This window comes from Dunckerocampus dactyliophorus, chromosome 12, assembly GCF_027744805.1.
Source record: "Dunckerocampus dactyliophorus isolate RoL2022-P2 chromosome 12, RoL_Ddac_1.1, whole genome shotgun sequence".
NCBI lineage: Eukaryota > Metazoa > Chordata > Actinopteri > Syngnathiformes > Syngnathidae > Dunckerocampus > Dunckerocampus dactyliophorus.
This window is the reverse complement of record NC_072830.1, coordinates 3,382,584-3,402,370: the sequence shown is the minus strand read 5'-3', so window position 1 is coordinate 3,402,370 and position 19,787 is coordinate 3,382,584. Positions and strand designations below refer to the sequence as shown.

General features: G+C 45.1%; 1 protein-coding gene across 1 annotated transcript in view; it reads left to right on the top strand.

The window, feature by feature from the left end:
- The first annotated feature begins 492 nt into the window (after positions 1-492).
- Positions 493-19,787, top strand: part of cdon (cell adhesion associated, oncogene regulated) — a 35,555-nt gene continuing 16,260 nt past the window's right edge. The window contains exons 1-4 of the mRNA XM_054795269.1: positions 493-917; positions 15,423-15,561; positions 18,746-19,024; positions 19,282-19,428. Coding sequence (XP_054651244.1) covers positions 15,489-15,561; positions 18,746-19,024; positions 19,282-19,428 — 499 coding nt within the window. The 5' untranslated portion in view covers positions 493-917; positions 15,423-15,488. The remainder of the gene's footprint in view (positions 918-15,422; positions 15,562-18,745; positions 19,025-19,281; positions 19,429-19,787) is intronic.

Genomic DNA, 19,787 nt, shown 5'->3' with positions numbered 1-19,787 from the left:
AAAGTTGTCATTTTAGGGGAACAGATGTCGTCGTTTTACGAGAATAAAGTCCTAATATTCGGAGGAGAAAACAGGCAAAAAGTGTAATTTAAGGAGAAAAAGTTCAAACAAATAATCCGCCTTTTCACCTCTATCACAAAGCTGAGATGCGGGCTGTTTTTTCTTTAAACATACAGGTATATAACTTCTTAGCATATCTACATGGGTTGCTTTACAAAATATAAATATCAAAGTGTCGGTCCATTCTTACATTTTTCAGTATGCGAGAAAAGGCAAAACTAAGTTTGTGACGTCGCAGCCTTCAATGAAAGCGCAATGTTGTGTTTCTGTTTTGTATAAAAAGTGTTAATGCACACATACTATGAAGGGATGACCCCCCCCTCTTGTCTCTCTCTCTCTCTTCCAAGCCCCTGCCCCCCCCCACCCGCTTCCTCCCTCCTCCCTCCAGTGGGAGCACCATGCGGGGCTGGGACATTCCAGCCTGGACGCCGCTGCCATGATCCACGGAGCACGCCGACCTAGGCTCCAGAGGTGCGAGTGTTGCAGCCGAAGACCACCTTCACTCCGCGGCTCCTGACAGCGTGTTGTGTGGGCAACTCAATGGGATTTTGGTTTCGAAAAGCTACAAAAGCACCGGAGTTTTAAAAAAAACAACCTCCACACCTGTGTAAAGTGCTCCACCACAACCAGCAGCAGCGGCAGTTCTCCTCTGGCTCGTAACTGACCGCACGGAAATTGTCGCACTTTGGCCCCGAAGCCTGCGACTCTTCCGCGGGGAGGCGAAGAGGCTCCAGGCTTCTGGTGCGGTGGTCTCCGTGTCGCCTTCGTGGAATGGAGGGCCCCGCTCGGATTTTTCACCGGGAGAATGCGTTTGGCTGCTGACTCAGTCCCCTGCAACCAGCTCTCCTGGAACAGAGGTAAGGACATCGGTGGGGGGGAGCTCTGGGAGTCAGTCTCTCCGGGGGCGGGCTGGAGTGGCTGCCCGGTTGGAGCGTTCGGTGAGCGGCCGGGGGAAGTTCGGAAGAAGGCTCGCCTTCGAACCAGACTGGCCAGAAAAGGTTCACTGATAGCTGGGGAAAGTTAGTAGCGGGTCCGTGTGGAGGCTCGCTAAGTGGCCGAGGAATGCTTACTGAAGCCCGGAAGGAGTTCAGAGAGAGATCCAGGGAGGCTTGCTAGCCACCAGAGAATGGTAGCTCAGTAGTCGAGGAAGGTTTACTCGAGACTCGGGGAAGATCCGTAGAGGGACCGGGGTTGACGCTGCGTGTGGTTGCTATCTTGTTTGTTTTTTTTTTTAGAATCATCAAGGGTTAGTTTTACTTGTTTAATCTTTATTTTTCTGTATTTAACCTTCGAGGAAAGGAGGAAAAGTGGCTCCTGTATTGAAAGGAATGAAGTGGACACTTGAATTATAAGCAAAATGATCCTCTTCCAACAAATCACAATATTGATTCATGTTTTAGTTGTTGCAACAAAAAAAAGGCTTTTGCTCAACATATATCTTCCATGTTTACTTGTGAGGCAGCACCAGGTGACATGCAGAAGAAAGTATTTAGTATCTGCAAAGCATCAACTCCTCATCATGTCCATTATGTCTCCGCAATATCCTCAGTTAACGTGCTGCAGGGTCATTTTCTTTTCACAAAGTCCAAACATGAAGTGCAGTTTTTTTGTTTTGGTGAATCATCAATTTGTAGCAAAGAACGTCGCACTTGCACTTTTGGGAGCCGTATTTCCGCTACATTAACCTTGGAGTAGAAACATGAAGTTGTGTTTCTCTCTCAAGTCAGAGAACTTTTATTGTTTGACGTCAAGCGTGTGATGTCATCTGCGCCAAAGGCCAAAACTAGAAACTTTTGACAGGAAACAGCACAGTTATTTCTTTTCTTTAAGCGTTTACATTTTAAGTATTCAATGTAGTACTGTGACTCCTGGACCTGATTAACATGTCATGTTCAGATCATTGGTGACTTAGTGTAGCATTCTGTCAGGCTAATTGATTAATTGTCGCATCGTGGTCCATGTTTTGTCAGCTCCAGGCAAAGTGAACACTCCAAAAGCGGTGGAGAACAAAGAGTGGAATCGGAGCGGAGCGCCTGACACCGAGCGAGTGCGACACACATGGCTGCTCGCAGATAAAAACGCCTCCCAGTTCAAACGCTGGCCGAGCATTGTGGCGTCAATGGGTGACAAGGAGACACTTCCGACGGCTTTCAAACCCTTTCAGGGATCCCTGATATCATCCGGCTTGTGGACATGTTGGTCTTTGTGATGCGGACTCACTTTAAAATCCTCATTCGGAGTGTTTTCTCACCGTTGTCATTGTCTAGGAATGACCTCAAACGTTTATTTTGGTATAAAGTTTCTTTGGAATTATGACCGACTTCAGCTTAAATCTGATGTTTATGGGTAAACAGTCAAACTCTAATTAATCTGTCAGGTTTTAAACCATAAAATAGAGTATTTTGTCCAACAAAACTCACTCAACACAGTATTTTTCTCACACTGATGCTATGTGGGATCGACCGTCTTTGTTTCCTTGCCTCTTGCAGGGAAATTAATAAGCCATTAGCGGCCCGGCTCTTATCGGACGGGCCTGGAACAAAGCACAACGATGCCATTAAGGGCGCTCCCATCAACTTTTGGCTATTAGCGTGCCCGCTAATGACAAACACATGTTGCTGTGGCGTAGCTATGTTAAGTGGGCAATTTGAATGGGAGCGTGTAATGGTACCAGTCAGCCCTCCTCCGCTTAGAACCACACAAGAACCTTTTCAAGTTCCAGAGGCTAATGGATGATGAGGCATCTTGCTGGTTTCCATAGCAACAACGGCCAGAACAGGTACGCGTCAGGAAGTTGCATCACGTGCGAGTAAGGAAGACAAAGTGACTTGGATATGATGGGTGGGATGAGGAGATTGTCTACAAACAGAGTTAAATGAAACATTAAAACATCATGCTAGCTTTTTCTGTTGCCTATTGCTGCCTACTAACATTGTTAGTCAGCAGCTAATGACATGGCATGCTATTCAGTGTTGCTACTAATCATGCTAGCTTGTTTTGTTGCCTTGCATCATGTGAGCTTATTGTGTTACTCGCGAGTCATGTCAGCCTGTTGATCATGCTAGCAAGTTTGGCTGCTGTGCTAGCTAATTATGCGTCATGCTTGCCGACTTTAGGCCAGACGGTTTGCGGCCCCTGAAGAGAGCACAAGTGGCCTACATCACAGTGCGGCCAGCGTGTTTATTTGAGCTCGTTCTGCCATATTTCTGCTCCACTGTGCTGACCTCTGCTCGAGAGTCATAAAAAGACGAGAGACGATCACTGTCAAAATATTTTGACATTTGGAACGACTCGACCTCTAAATCCAAATTCTAAATGATTCAAATGTAAGTTCAACCCCCACCCCTTGTCAAGGACAGACCCTCAGCCGCAGCCCCACTAGGCGGACACGGAGGAGTAGCGGGCAGTGTGCCAAAGGGCCGCCATGATCAAGGAGCCTCCGGGTGCTGATTGACAACACCCAGCAGCCAGGAGGGCTGAGGGCGGATGGGAAGGACATGGGGCGACCCAAGTTTGAGTCCTCGAGGACACAAGCCCTCATCTGAAAGCACCAAAAAAGGAAGAACTCCTTCCACCTACTGGCCTCCTGTGTAAAATACTTTATAGAGAACATAAATTATACAACATACCAATATATTATTCACCAATTAATCCTTAAGCTAAACAAAAATGAGACCAGCAGTGCAGGTGGAGGCGCCGAGCTAAATTTCTTCAACAAAATAATGAGCATGTCACCATGTGGAAGCAGTCCAGCTGCTAAAACCGCTACCATTGCACAGAACTTGCGGGAATTACTCCTACAGTAACGTGCTAACTTTGCCAGCCTGGGGAACCTCACTCCATTCATGAGGGCGTCGTAATATCGGCAACACGAAGCTCAAAATCTACTTTCAATCACTCCTAAGTCTGTTGTCTTCCTTTCTTTTCTGATTGGACCGCAGTTCGTTTTGTCAGCAAAATACTACTTTTAGCCGCGCCTTCTCTGGTCCATGAAGTTCCCATAACGGAACCTTGTTGTTGGGGTGGTTTTAGGTTGCTATTCCCGAGTTCTTCCTTGTGGAATTGAGCAATCATTCAGTAGCTGAAGGTGTCTGCCCTGTTTATGCAGTGCTGTCATTAACAGGATGTCTTATTTTTAACCGTGCTCCTCAGGGTCCCCCGACTCCTGACAGATGATCCGCCTGTCCTATGCTATATAGCATACTAGGCTATGCTATGCAAGTATTGTTACTCCAGGAGGTGCCACAGGCGGTCCTGAAGGCACGGAAGCTCGACGCCAGCTTTCAGCAGGCGCTCGGGTCAGGTTTCTCCAACCCGGGACCCTGGAAGGACCTGAAAGGGGATAATGACTTTCGAGAGATTGCAGAAATGAAAGCAGGAACATGGGCGGGTGATTGTGAAGACAAACAAGCAGCAGAAACAGATGTTCCAGACAGCCGCTGGAAGGCTGCAGCAGGGCGAGGCGGTACCAGCTGGACTCGAGCCTAACTCGGAGGTCTGCTTCTCCTCTGAGGTTGGTTGTTGGTGTCGTGAAAATACAAACCTCATCTAAATATACACAGAGTATGATAAGGGGATGTAAACCATGAAAATACGTCAAGTCGGGTCATCTTAAAAGACGCAGATTGGCTGCAAGGGAGTCTGAGCTGTGTGAAGCCGCCTCCTTAAGCCATGCTATTTGAAGTGTCTATAAATACTCTTTATTATGCACTTGGAACCATCTGAGGGAGCGCCTTTTGGCTCACGTCGCTGTAATACGCCGTATGTGCGTTTCACGTGTTGCACAGCGCCACATGGACCAAACATCCTTTGATGCAAAACTCGCCTCCGGACAAAACTACCTTGTCATTATCATCACGTAAATGCTCGGCCATTGTGTCTCATGTTCTTTGACGTTGTAGTTCTGGAGATACGGGCGGGGGGTGGCGGGGATTTTTTTAAGCATCCTCAGCATCTCCCTGTTTGTGACGTGACCTAACTAAATATGCCCCACTTTGTTCCTCGGCCCGACGGGGGCCCCTGGAGAGCTCACTTTTTTCTTTTTGAGAGACCGCAGCTTTCTATTTCAAATGCCGAAGCCAACAAGTCACATCTGACTTTGGTTTTCTGCGGCCCAGAATGTGTGCGCTGCTGCGAAGGAGGCGAGGGCCAGCAGGACTATATTAAGGCGGAAAACCAGCGGCCGCCGCTCTCGCCTCCTGGCTGACGAGCAGGCGACCGGTTTGATCTGGGACAAAAACCTCCCTTCAGAGTGCTGGTCGGCGTTGCTGCTGCAGCCTCTGGGCTTCTGGATGAGCTGTGGCCCCATCGGGACTAATAAGCCTGACGGAGCAAGGGTCCGTTGGCACCGTTGTGGGAATGTCTGCCTACTGTTGCACTAACCAATCACAGTCCTCATGCGACTCTTCCACAGTAGCAAAAGATGGCACCAGCTACAAGAGGCCATGCGTTCTCTATTATTGTTATGTTTCGCTGTTGACATGAAGTTGTGTTTTTCTTGGCTCCCGTCGCATGGACTCTTGTGCCGGATTCTCCGACACTGCAGCACGAAGCATGTTGAACTCTTTAGACTTCTTGTACGACAGCCAGAAGCTAAGACTCTCATGATGCATCTGTTTATTGACTCCAACAAGTTTGTTTTGTGATCTTCTGATTGGTGCGCAACAAACAGCTCGCGGAGTAAACATTTCGACAAACTATATAAAGATTTTGCGCACTCTTATTTGCAGCTCCCGGCGGCTGAGTTTGTTTGAGTTTTCCAAGAGGTTTGTGCTTGGGTGAAGAAGACTAATTATATTTAGCCTCTTTACAAATGTTTGTTTTTGTTCTGGCGGCTGACTGGAGCGTTTGCAGACCAGGTTCTCCATCCTGTAAATCCTCACCCCGAACCTTCCCTTAATCCACTTCAGTCCATTTATCATTTGCATGAGTTTCTCCCTCATGCCTTTCAGTGACACAAAGCCTGTTTTCTCTCTGCTTTTTACATGAATAATATTTGTTTTGAAACATTTTGGGCAGCCGCCATGCCTCTATCAGGAGGAGACTGACCAGAAGCTGTTGTCCGCCGCTTGTTGCTGTGGAGACATGTGCAGTGATGGAATCCAGGAGGGAGGGGATTCAGCCCGGTCAGGGGCAGCTGGATCAGATCACTGCATGCCCCGCACAACAGATCCTGACTCCCCCCGGCGAAGGTGGACCTTTTGGCAAACTTGATCCTCCCCTTGCATCAACGCCTTTTCCCATCATTTCTGGAGTCAAGGCTGACTTTGAGGAATGTCTCACCTGGCGCAGTGAATCAGACTCTTGGCACATGTTGGAGTATTATAACACTCCCCGCGGGTAAGAGGGCCCCCTCGGGCATTCCTCCTTTCCATCGGAATTACCTTTTGGTCCGAGTAGGCATCCCGCTGAGGACTGAAAGGCCTGTGAAGTCAGCTGGAAGGACCCCGAGCGCTCCCACAAAGGCCCCGGGTTGTTAGTTACTTTGCAAATGGTCTGGAGGTGGCCTTGTATGGTGGCGATACCCTGGGATCTGTTTCCCGTGTCCGAGGCCCTTATTGAGTTTTGTCACTGTCGGCTAATCCGGCTCTTCGAGGACCTTGGGAAACAAGCGTACCTCCCACCAGCCCCTGGCCCTCCCCCTCACAGATTCCCAGGAGAAACAAGACATTGCAGAACAATCTCCAATTAAGACGGGCCTTGCATGCTGTACTATTCAGCCTCTCTCTCTCACCAGGCTCTTCCCCTTCCTTCGCTTCTCTCTCTGTTTGCAGCCTCGGCCAAAAAGCCTCAGGGCGGACTTAGCGTTGTCTCCTAAGTCTCCAACCCTCGCACTTTGGGAGGGTCGGGCTTTGGTGAGTCGGGCGGGATAGGAGGTGAACGGAAGGGGGGGAATGTGTGTCCTTGGTAAACAGGGCTTTGTGGGATGTGACTGTCTGATCCCCCGGGGCCTCCCCTTTCATTCCTGATCCCACAGTGCAGCCATGCCGTCACGGCCGCGGTGTCTTTAGGCTCTGAGACCCGCTTGGCCTTGCTGTCACCCTACGCCGCCTCGACTGTTGACGCTCTGTCCTTTTGCGGGACTTTGCATGAGGATGTGTCCTATTTCTCCGCCTACGCACTCGCACACTTTCAATGACTTTCCCCTCTTGGAGAAAGGTCTCTTCTCCAGCGCATAATTCTCTTCACTCATTCCAAATCACGCCTCTTCTGTCTTTTTTCGTGCTGTATGTCCCACATTGCCAGGGAAGCAGACTGTTCGCTTGGTGCTTTCACTCATGAGTTTCCTCTGTGGCCCCAGGCTGCCTTGGTGGGTTCATCCAGACCAATAATGGACTCCTGGAGTCTCTTCTCTCAGGAGAGACCAAGCTGAAAGTACAGTAGTTGGACTGAATCATCAGTCAGTTTTTTGGCAGACGTTGATGCGAGCTCAGCCATTATCTCTGTCTGAGAGGGGGGGGTAGAATGAGACAGGGCTTGGCAACTTTTCACCTCTTTGTACCCTCATCTTTTCCTTTACCCCCTTCTCCGCTTCTCGTCTTCTTGTTTTGCGTTTATCTCCCATCACGGAGTGTGCACATCTGTCCTTTCCAGCGGGTTAGTCTCTGTGTTGAGCTGAGGAATGTGTGCTCCCTGCTCGGATCCTCTTGTCAGGGAGCTGAGGGGCGAGTGCAGGCAGGTTTGGGGTATAGCATGTGTTCTGCTGGCAGGTCAGATCAGACCATCGTACCGCAAGTGACCTCCTTCTGCATTCCCTTATTCTTCAAACCGTCGTCTCCTCGGGTTTGATTCAGTGTCGTACAAATATTTCCAGATCGATGCCATTCCGGGAAGGAGATTTGATCGGGTTCCCGTTGCCTGCCGTTGTTTGTCATTGCTTTCACTCAGCTGTGCAGCCTTCTGAAGCCGAGTCAGGAGCGCCAGTTGCGACCTGTTCTGCCTCTGCCCTCTGGGTCTTTTGATGCTCCGCCGCGTCGCTTTTATTGTCCCTGTTTAACCAATACGCCGGGGATAAGGGTCTGGCCCGCATGGGGGCTGATGGGGCTTTAAGTAGTTCCTGCAGGTGCTCGAAACCTCCCAGATTTGAACCCCCCCCCCCCCCCGGGGCAACCTGTCAGTGTGTTTATTTTCTCCTGTGTCAAGACCTCACATCCCTCTTGTCCTGCACGAAGGGGGGGGATGGATGCTTCTATTCTTGCCAGTCCCGCTTTGGATGAATGACGCTGCCTCTGTGCTGCGATTTATTCCGTGATGCCAACATTGAAGATAGATGTTTTGATAGATTTAGTATGTGAGGGATGTTGCCTGCCTTGACTGCTAAGCCAGGTGCCAGTCAAACATTTCTTAAACATACATTGCTCAGTCAACCCCTTCCATTCCTCCTCCCTAAAAAAAAAAAAGAAAAATCTTTCCACATGAACTCCCTGACACCCACCTCATTTATTTCAGTAAGCCTATGTGCATGCGTAGCAGCATTCTGCTCACGTTTAGCCGCTTGACCCGTGCAACGCTTGTACGACACATAAACACAGACAACCGCAAAAGGAGGTGGAAATGCAGACTTTGCAAAGCAGCCAGGAGGTTTGGAGGAGGAACGAAGAGCTAATTCCACTTTCCCTTTTAGCCACGCTAATGATGAACCTTGATTGGTGTGGCGCCAAACAGTCCCGTCAATGACATCTTGTCAACATGAACTAATTCTAGTTTCTCCCAACCTGTGTTCCTGATTTCTGCTTTACTCTGCCACCTCTTTCTCACACTGTGGCCAGTGCAGGTAGACTAATCTTGGGTTGTGTTAGCTAGCGCTGGTGCTGACGTTACTCGGCAGCGCTTGTATCTTAAAAATGTGGCTTTTGTTTGTAGGTTTCAGTGTCCAAAAGGTTACAATTATCCCTTGGTATTGTACATGATCTTGTAATAACTTGTCTTTTGTCGCCGTTAAGAACCGTGATTGACTGTTTAGCGCGCTATAACATTGGAGGATTAGCTCAGACACCTGTAGTTGCTAACAGTGCTATTTAAAGTTGTGTGCGTTGGTTTTAGCTTACAATTATGCCATGGTTTAGCACTTTAGCTTGCAATGACTTGTCTTTTGTTGCCATTCTGACACAGATGATTAGCTCGGACACCTCTGTTTGTGTTCGCTATAAGGCAAGGCGCTAACATTGCTATTTAAAGTTGTGTGCGTTGATTTTAGCTTACAATTATGTCTTGGTTTAGCACACTAGCTTGCAATGACTTGCTGCCAATGTGGACACAGACACCTGTTAATTGAGCTTTAATATTGAAGGATTAGCTCAGATACCTCTGACACAGACACAGATGATTAGCTTGGACACCTTTAGTTGTGTTAGCTCAAAGGTTAGTTGCTAACAGTACTATTTAAATTTGTGTGTGTTGATTTTACGTACAATTTTGGCTATGTATTGCACATTAATTTGTAATAACCTGTCTTTTGTCGCCATTATTATACGATACATGATTAGCTTGGACACCTTTGTCTGTGTTGGCCATAAGGATCGGAACTAACAGCGCTAGTTAAATCTGTGTGCATTGATTTTAGCTTACAATTACGCCTTGGTATTGCACATTAGCTTGCAATAACTTGTTGCCAATGTGGACACAGACACCTGTTAATTGAGCTTTAATATTGAAGGATTAGCTCAGATACCTCTGCATGTGTTAGCCGTACCGCTATTTGCTAACAGTACTATTTAAAGTTGTGTGTGTTGATTTTACGTCCAATTATGTCTTGGGGTATTGTACTTTAGGTTGTAAAACAGTGTTCCCTCGTTTATCGCGGGGGATAGGTTCCCAAAATAGCCCACAATAAGTGAAATTCGCAAAGTAGCCAACTTCTTTTTTTTTTTTTTCAACAATTATTATATGTTTTAACGCGGTACAATCCTTCACTATAGACTTTATACACTTTTCTCAGACAGGCAATAACATTTCTCACATTTTTCTCTTGTTTAAACACTCATAAAAGTTCAAACCTTCTTTTGAATTTCAATGATCAACCTTATTAAGTCACTCACGCATATTTCACACCTGTGACCGTGCCTTTTTGTCTCGGCACTGTTCCTCGGTACTGTAGCCTTTTTGTATCCTTCTTAAAAGGTACTGCTGCAGACGAACCGAAGATTCATGTACAAGCTCGCAAGCAAGCTAGCTAGCGATGAGACATGAGACATAGCAGGACGGCACAAAGGAGATTGATTGACAACGGTCTAAAGCCAATCAGGATGCAGAAAACAATGGGCGGAGCAGACAGATGAGAGAGAGGGAAGAGATAGACACTCAACTTCCCACAATGCAATTCTTCTTAGAGGCTCCACCTGTAACACTTTATAATATTAGCTCGGAGACCTAGTTATGGTTGCCATAAGGCTAGGTGCTAACAATGCTGTTTAAAGTTGCGTGGATTGAGTTTAGCTTGCAATTATGGCTTTGTATTGCACATTAGCGTTTGATAACTTGTCTTTTGTCGCCATTATGAGCACAAATCCCCTGTTTTTCCTTCTATAATACTGGTGGATTAGTCCAGACACCCCGCAAACTGTGTTTGCCACTAGCGTTGGTGCTAGCAGTCACTGTTTAGAGCTGTTAACAGTGCTTACAGCATCATGGCTTTTGTTTATACAATAGCTTGTAAGGAGAAGAAAATTTGTGTCTTTTGTTGCCATTCCGACACAAATTCACCTGCTTTTTTTTTTGTAATGCAAGCGGACCAGCCTGCACACCAGTTGTGTTGTGTTAGTGTTAGCATTGGTTGTTTTTGTTTCAGTTGTGTGCAGCATACAAATCATACAAATGTGTTGTGTTAGCGTTAGCATTGTTGCTAACTGTACCGGTCAGAGTTGTGGACGGTGCTTATTTTACATTTGATTTATTTGATTTGATTTATTTTTATTTTACGTGCTTGTTTATTTCAATGTTGTTGTTTTTTTGTTTTTTTTTAGCCTTTAGCAGGTTTTTTTAGCGGTGCCGCCAGCATTAGTTGCAAATGGGATTTTGGGGGCGACACCAGATACCCCAGCGCTGTGCGTCTCCATGGTGGCGGATGTCAGAGTAAAGGCAAACAGATAACAAAGAAGATGGATGCCCTTGTGTGTTTCCTCGCCGCGCCAGATGAACGGCCGTGATAGGCAGCTGTGTGCCTGTGTTTACACAAGGGCGCCCGGTCGCCACAACGGTAACGGGACGGTGTATAGAAGGATGGCGTTTCCTTGTTCGACATCAACGCCGCCGCAGGCTGCGTGCTTTATAAGCTGGTGTCTATTATTGTAATTCTATATGCTGATTCCAGCGGCACGGGCATGGCGGGGCCTGTCACAGCTTGCGGGTTTGATGTGAAACGCCGCAGAGTGCACTTGAAGTGAGATTACACAGTAGCACGCTGAAATCCAAACTAGCGAGACGGCCTTGCATTGTTTCTCGAAGCACTTTTACACCTGTTTGCTGGGGAATGCATGAATATGAGTGCATTAACGTGACCTCCGAGGGCTGCTGGAGGACCCGCAGGCACCCGCTGGGTTGCCCTCTCCCTACTCTTACATGACCTTTCACCCCGGGCAGAGATGGGGGCGTTGGTTAGCAGCTGGGAGAGTTTATTATTTCCTGTCTCCTCTCTCCCTCTCCTCTTCTTCTCCTTCTTTTTTTAAAGGCCACAGTCAGTGTTGTTTGTAAGCGGCAGCGTCCTCATATTAGCAAAAATGTGCTTGGTCGTGTTCGGCTGCCGTTGTGAAGTAAAAATAAGATGATGCTACTCTGACTTGTCATTGGAAGAATCTCACCTGGCCTACGCGGTCACATGGATGCTAACCTCACTATTTCGAGCTCCATGAGGCGCTGGGACAAAGTTTGTCACAGCCTACAATGGTTAGGTGATGGTTATTTTCAAATAAAATTACATTATAACATCTGTTTTAATATCAATGAAAAAGACAATGTTTAGCATTAGCCAATAAAAGGGAGTTCTGTTAGCTTAGCATGCTTGACCTTGCTTCTTTAGCTTCTCTTAACTAATATGTATTTATTAAACATTATTGACACTATTTTTTTAGGGCTGTCAATCCAAATTAAAATATTTCATCACGATTAATCACATTTTGTCCACAGTTAACTCATAATTAATCGCGTTTAATCGCAGATAAAAATAAGTTTTTATCTATAATAAGTAGGGATGTAAATCTCTTTGAGGTAAACAATTTGATACGCAACTACAGCGTTAGCTACATCAAATTTGATGTAAAGGGATATCAATTTTAGAAATATGGGCCATTATTTTTTAATAAAACAATGGCATAGAAATGCATAGAAATGATTATAAAAAATAATACAGTTAGAAATCCCACAGTTTTTGAATATTTAATCCAAGCGGACATTTGTCCCACTGTTTGACGGTCCTGGAACGCACCTTCTACGTTCTCTCACGCTGCACAGATAGACTACTATACTGTATTTTGACTTTTCCTTTCACCACGTATTTGCTCCCAAATGCTGACACTACTGTATGTGGAAATGCATAAAGGTAAGATTTGATGGCATGATTGAGTGCTAATGTGTATATTTGTGGCAAGTCCAGGCTGCTACTGGTGGATGGTGGTTCTGTATTCATTTAGTGCTTTTAATTGGAAGTTGTTCCTGTCATAGTTTTGCGCAATCCATAATAAATAAGGTAAATTAGATCGCTATGGTGTACGTATGTTTTACTGATGTGTTGAAAATGTTTCCCTGTGACGAGCCAGCTAGCTAGCGCGCTAGCTCATACTATTTAGATCCATTGTCATTGACACTAGCCCCCGAAAAGACAAAAAAAACGGGTAAAAGGATGGAAAAAAGTGCAATAATTTTACGAGTATAGTTGAAATATTAAAAGAATAAAGTTCTACTGTCCCAAAAAAAAGTGGTAATCTTTCAAGAAAAAAAAATCATAATTTTACAGCAATAAAGTCATAATGTTAGACAGAAAAGATGTCATTTAGAAGCATGAAGTTGAAAATTTAAAGAAAAAAAAGGATGTTTTTTTGTTGTTTTGAAAAAAAAAGTCGTAAAATCATGAGTAAATGAAAAAGAATAAAGATGCAACTTTTGGAAAATTAGGGTAGAAAAAAAATTAGGAGAATTAAATTAGGAGGAATTCAATTAGGAGAATGAAATCAAAATATTTGGGATAAAGCCATGCTGGTATGAGAAAAAAGATTTGCAAGAATATAGTTGACATATTTGTAAAAATAATAATCATAATCATCATGAAAAAAGTGTATTGTAAGGAGAAAAAGTCGCTAAACTGCTTGACAAAATGTAAAGTGGCCTCGCATCCTTTGATTTTCCAGTCTGCGGCCTTCGGTGGGAGAAGTTTGAGCGCCGATGCTTTGTTGTATTTTTAACTGCGCGTAAAACCACAATATAGTTTTTTGTGAGGCAAGTTCCGCTAGTAATGGACGCTATGCTATGCTAGTGATAATATGATAATGAAATCAGGTAATCATAGTGGGAAGATGTGAGAAAAGTCACAAAACAAAGCTTCAAACGTATTAGATGTGCTTTTCTTTGGACAGAATTCTTGCCAAAATAAGCCTCTTTAATTCAATTCATTGGCAGGTTTTTACTTTGGTTGTTTTAAACGAGTGCTTTTCTGTCACTAGCATCAATTGCGATGTGCGTTGTTCCGTCACTGGATCGCCACACGTTATTACTTTTCTTGTCTTTGCGTCTCGCCGCCGAGTTCCGTCGACATTTTCTGCTGCCGCGTCGTCCCGAGTGACGATTAGTCTTGTTGCTTCATCTTTGTCCTTTCATTCAAGTCGGTGGTGAGGATCATCATGCCTGCTGGTTCTCACCTGATTAATCGCGCTTTCCACAGGGCTGCAATCTACCTGTGGCGGGGGCTTTGCATAATTGCGCATGCCATTTTCGTGGACCACTTGAGAGACAAAAACTGAGCAAAAAACATGAAAAATAAAAGAAATATGTTTAGAAGTACAAATGAACTTTCTTCTGTCACTTAAAAAAAATGTTTTTTTAATGTCACAAGCAAGACGGAGCCACCCAGGAGGAAGATCAGTACGCGCTTTCATGTTAGTGTCCAAAATAGCTTTGTCACTGGTTGTGTTTGAAAGACTCAATAAATATGGCAGCAAGGTGGCTAAGTTGGCAACACTGATCCCTCCTGCTACGTCTTCTTATTCTCAGGTGCGTTGAGAAGCAGAGTTAGGATGCCATCTAGTGTTCGCAGTTGGAACAACAAGCCACATTGGCAGACAGTCCCATTATGACGTGTTTATGAGCGAGGGCCAACTTGTAGCTCCAAATCTATTTGTGGCGGTCCAATTTTATTTGTGTCGGGCCGCCACAAATAAGTGAATGCTTGGGAAACCCCAACGGATTTTTTTTTTTTTTAAACAGACGTTACGTCTTCAAATGCTCTCAAATAATAAATGAAAATGAATCCATATATTAATATCGTCTAGCGTATATATTTTAAAATATTATATTTTTAAAAATGATCAATATGAATGTATTTCAAATATATTAATAATGTATTGAATGATACAATTGATATCATTGAAATCATGTTTAGAATTTAAAAATGTGAATATATTTAAAGATTTTAATATGTACGTAGAGTGATTACATTTGATTTTTCTTGATAGATTTGTTTACAGTATTTTCATTTTTTTAGCATCGACAACCGGCCCGGTCGTGTATTCAAATTGTTTTCACTTGAATTACAAAACATGGTATCGATGCTGCTGTGGTTCCTGGTCAGGACAGCAGCATCTGTTGTTGCCACGGTGACGGTGAAGCAGGTGGAAACCTCATCTTTTTCATTTGCGACACCCCTGAGCTGCTCTGGGCTCTTCCTGCTGAAGCTCCCTCATCAATATCCCAGCTGGGCGGCCATTGTTCCCGCGTGCTCCAGCTCAAGCCCTGGTTACCGAGTAGGAACCCCCGGGATCAAAGCCTGGTGGGATTACTGTCCTGAAGAGGAGCTTGAGGGGGGGCTGGTGCTTGAAAAGGATGCAGGAATGCTCCTAATTACCTGATCCTTTTTTTCTACGTCCTCCCGTCCGTTCTGGGCCGAGACGTCAGGCTACAGTGAGCCTATGAGGAAGCAGCGCGCTGTGACATGAGACTGATATGAAGAGGACACTCCATCAGTCCTGCGGGGGGGGGGGGGGGGGGGGGGGGGGGGGGGGGGGGCGAGGTGGGGGGTGCATTCCGGCCTCCGTGAAGACCAGTGTGTGAGAAGGGGGGGGTTAAGTGGTGCGACGGGGAGATTAGCGACGTCGTCCTGTGTCTTCTATGGCCGTAACAAGCGGCTCCTGTCTGACGTGTTTGTCTTTTTCTTCCTCCAGGTTGGCCAATCAGAGGAGAGCGTGCACGGCGGGCAACACGGCTGCTGGCAGGGGTCAAAGGGCACCATGGACAGTGGCCTCAGGGTCCTCCTGTCCACTGTGCTGTGTCTCAGCCAGTCCCTGCTCGTCAGCAGCACACGTGAGTTACCTCCACCAAGGCCAAACAGACCGAATTTGGATTGTCGTATGTACTGTATACATGTTGTCCTTAGAGGGACAAAACTTTTCAGGCCTACAGTGGTGTGAAAAAGTGTTTGCCCCCTCCCCTTCCTGATTTCTTGTTTTTGTGTTTGTCACGCGTTTGAGATCATCAAAGAAATGTAAATATTAGTCAATGACAACACAACTCAACACTTGATGCACTTTTTACATGAAACTTCTTATCATTAAGGGAGAAAACATCCAAAGCTACATGTCCCTGTGTGATAAAGTGATTGCCCCCTAAAGCTAATAAGTGGTTGGGCCCCCCTTAGCAGCAACAACTGCAATCAAGCGTTTGTGATAACTTGCAATGAGTCTCTTCCAGCGCTGGGGAGGAATTTAGCAGAATTGTTGTCATTCAGCCACATTGGAGGCTTTTCCTTTTTAAGGTCATGCCACAGCATCTCAATAGGATTCAGGTCAGGACTTGGACTAGACCACTCCAAAGTCTTCAGCCATTCAGAGGTGGACTTGCTGGTGTGTTTTGGATCATTGTCCTGCTGCAGAACCCAAGTTGCTTTCAGCTTGAGGTCGGAATTCATGGTTCCATTTATCACAGTAAGTCTTTTAGGTCCGAAAGCAGCAGAGTAGCCCCAGACCATCACACTACCACCACCATATTTTACTGTTGGTATGATGTTCTTTTTCTGAAATGCAGTGTTACTTTTACGACAGATGTAATGGGACACACACCTTCCAAAAAGTTAGTTTTGTCTCATATTTTCCCAAAGGTGTTGGGGATCATCAAGATGTTTTCTGGAAAAAGTGACACAAGCCTTAATGTTGTTTTTGTTCAGCAGTGGTTTTGGTCTTGGAACTCTGCCATGCAGGCCGTTTTAGCCCAGTGTCTTTCTTATGGTGGAGTCATGAACACTGACCTTAACTGAGGCAAGTGAGGCCTGCAGTTCTTTGGATGTTATGGTGGGTTTTTTTGTGACCTCTTGGATGAGTCGTGGCTGCACTCTCAGGGTCATTTTGGTTGGCCGGCCACTCCTGGGAAGGTTCACCACTGTTCCATGTTTTCGCCATGTGTGGGTAATGGCTCTCACTGTGGTTGGCTGGAGTCCCAAAGCTTTACAAATGGCTTCATAGCCTTTTCCATACTGATAGATCTTAATCTATCTTCCCTCATAATAATCTAAAGTTTCATTTAAAAAGTGCATAAAGTGTTCAATTGTGTTGTCATTGATTAATATTTACATTTGTTTGATTATCTTACATGACCTTGATCTTAGTGGTGTGAAGAAGTGTTTGACCCCTTCCTGATTTCTCAGTTTTTTGCATATTTGTCACACTTTTATGAGGTTGGTGTGTCACTCCTACATCTCGTGAACGGTTGGGTACGAGAACGTAGTGAGGTTTCTACGAGATCTTTTACATTTCTCATGTCACAACTTTAGAAATTGGTGACAGCTGTTCGGTGTCGTTGCTCGCTTTTTACTGACAGTGGCAGGCAGGAAGCGTTCTTTCGGATGTAAGAATTGGACCTAAATTGCATCTGAATCAGAGTAAGGCAGCAATGGCAAGAGTTTTAGTTTTCACGGGAGCGAAAGAGCTAAAGCCGTTTTGCGAACAAAGCAAGGTTCGAGTTCCACGCCCGGTTCTGCCAGCAAGGAAAGCGCTCACTTGTGTCTTTGTGTGCTTTGCACAGGATGGTGCAACATTCCGAAAAAGTACGTGTTACTTCCAGCTATTCCAGGGGTGTCCAAAGTGTGGCCTGGGGGCCATTTGCAGCCCGCAGCTGTTTTTTTTGTTTTTTTTAATTGTTCCGTGGCACAATGTAAAAATATAATATAATATAAATAAAGTCAAAATATTCCGAGAAAAAGGTTGGAAGCTCGCCCTTTTATGGGAATGATGTCATTTAGTTGCATAAAGTTACAATATCAAAGAAAGATGTTATTTTTTAAAGTCGGAATATTATGTAAAACAAACAGAATGACCAATGAAGTAGTAATATTTGGAAAATTAGGTTGCGAGAATAAAGTCAGTCAGTCAATAGTTAGAAAATAAATTTAAAAAAAAACACATAAATGGAAAAACAACTCTAATTTTACGAGAATAAAGTCTAAAATATGTGATAATGAAAAAAAGCTGCAATTTTACAAGAATAAACTGAGAATATAATTCTGAAAAAATAATATCATTTTAGTCGCATCGACTTGAAATATTAAAGAAAAAAATGTGCAATATGGGAATCAAGTCAAATATTATTGGAATAAAGTAACATTTTTATGAGAAGAAAACTGACAAGATTATTTTAAGAAAAAAGACAGCAAAAATGTGGGGAAAAAGAGTAGTCAATGACAACACAACTGAACACAAATTGCAGTTTTTAAATTAAACTTTTTATTATTAAGGGAGAAGAAAAAAAAATCCAAACCTACATGGCCCTCTGGGAAAAAGTGATAAAAGTAACACCGCATTTCAGAAAAAGAACATCACAGCAACAGTAAAATATGGCGGTGGTAGTGTAATGGTCTTCAGCACCTGGAAGACTTGCTGTGATAAACGGAAGCATGAGTTCTGCTGAAGGAGAATGTCCGGCCATCTGTTGGTGACCTCAAGCTGAAAGCAACTTGGGTTCTGCAGCAGGACAATGATCCAAAACACACCAGCAAGCCCACCTCTGGATGACTGAAGAAAAAAGTTTGATTTAAAAACTGCATTTTGTGTTCAGTTCTTTTCATTTAAGTGTGACAAATGTGCCAAAAACCACCCGTGTATATAACTTCTTAGCATATCTAAATGTGTAGCTTTAGAAAATATTAAAGTGGCCAAGTTGCATCCTTTCATTTTTCACTATGTGGCCATTGCTGAAAAAACGTTTGGATTGTCTGCTCAAGGCTAGACACCTCTTGTCTCCAAAACAAGTCGTCCACATGCTTAATGACTTGATTCAAATAGCCTAGTCTGGGCATGTGAGTCTGCCCTTCATGGTCTCTGTCCCTCATAGAAGGAGGATATCAACCCTCTCCTCACATATGTGACAGTTTAGCATGAATGGTCATACATTTTCTCTAGAAGCCATCAGGTTGTATTGATTTGTCTCCTTGCATGTAAGTTTGTTTTTTTCTCAAAGAACACGTCTCTTGAACCTTGAATGTTTTCCCTCTTCCCAGTTCAATACCCGTCCTTCCGCTCTGAGCCCGCCTCCTTGCTTCAGAGCCAAGGCTCCGTGGCTCGCCTGCGCTGCTCCGTCAACCCTCCATCGGCGGCCGTTTCCTGGCGCTTCGGAGACACCCCCCTGCGAGCCGACACCCTGCCCGGTGTGGAGCTGAACGGCGGGTCCCTCACCATCTCCTCCCTGCAGGCCGCCCACACCGGCGTCTATCAGTGTGTGGCGCGCTTGGAGGATGGGCCGGCCGTAGCCAGCCGACATGCACGTGTGGCATTAGCAGGTACACACGGTTCCCTTTCACTCTCATTAAAGCAGGCGGGCGTAAGGCCAGACAGGAAGTTGCACTTAGAAAGGGAAGTGCGTGCTTAGAGAGGACGCCTGCCGCTCAGCGGTGGCGGGAAGGAAGCAGTAGGAGTTTTTACTTGGCGCCCTTCCATCTACATCCTTAATGAGCCTTTGCCTTTTCCTTTTCCTTTGCACTCGTGCACATTACACGCCAATATTGTCTGAGTAGCTTCCTCTCCTTGGACGTTGCAGAGATTTCAGAATACGAAGACAGTCGGCGGCGGACGTTATCCGTGCAGGAAGGCAGCAGCGCAGTCATCGAGTGTCCTCTGCCCCACAGCGTTCCCCCGGCTTTGCCCAGGCTACGAGTGCGAGGGGAGCGTGTGGAGATGTCCACAGGTGGGTTGGGTTGGACCTGCAGATACATCGAATTTCTGGACATACACTACATGGACAACAGCACTTTGTTATTACAACATTGGTTCTGTTGCTGTGCTGTGTTGTGCTATATCAGAGATGTCCAAGGTGCAGCCTGGGGACCATTTGCGGCCCGCGAATGTTATTTAATTGGCCTGTGGCACACTCTAAAAATATAATTAAAAATGTAGACAAATATTATAATATTAATAGAAAACAAATTGTAATCTAACGAGAAAATGTCATAACTTTATGAGAACAACAAAATAATATTATGAGGAAAAATAACATCATTTTAGTTGAAATATTAAAATCCATTTTTTAAGTCGGAATGTTATGAG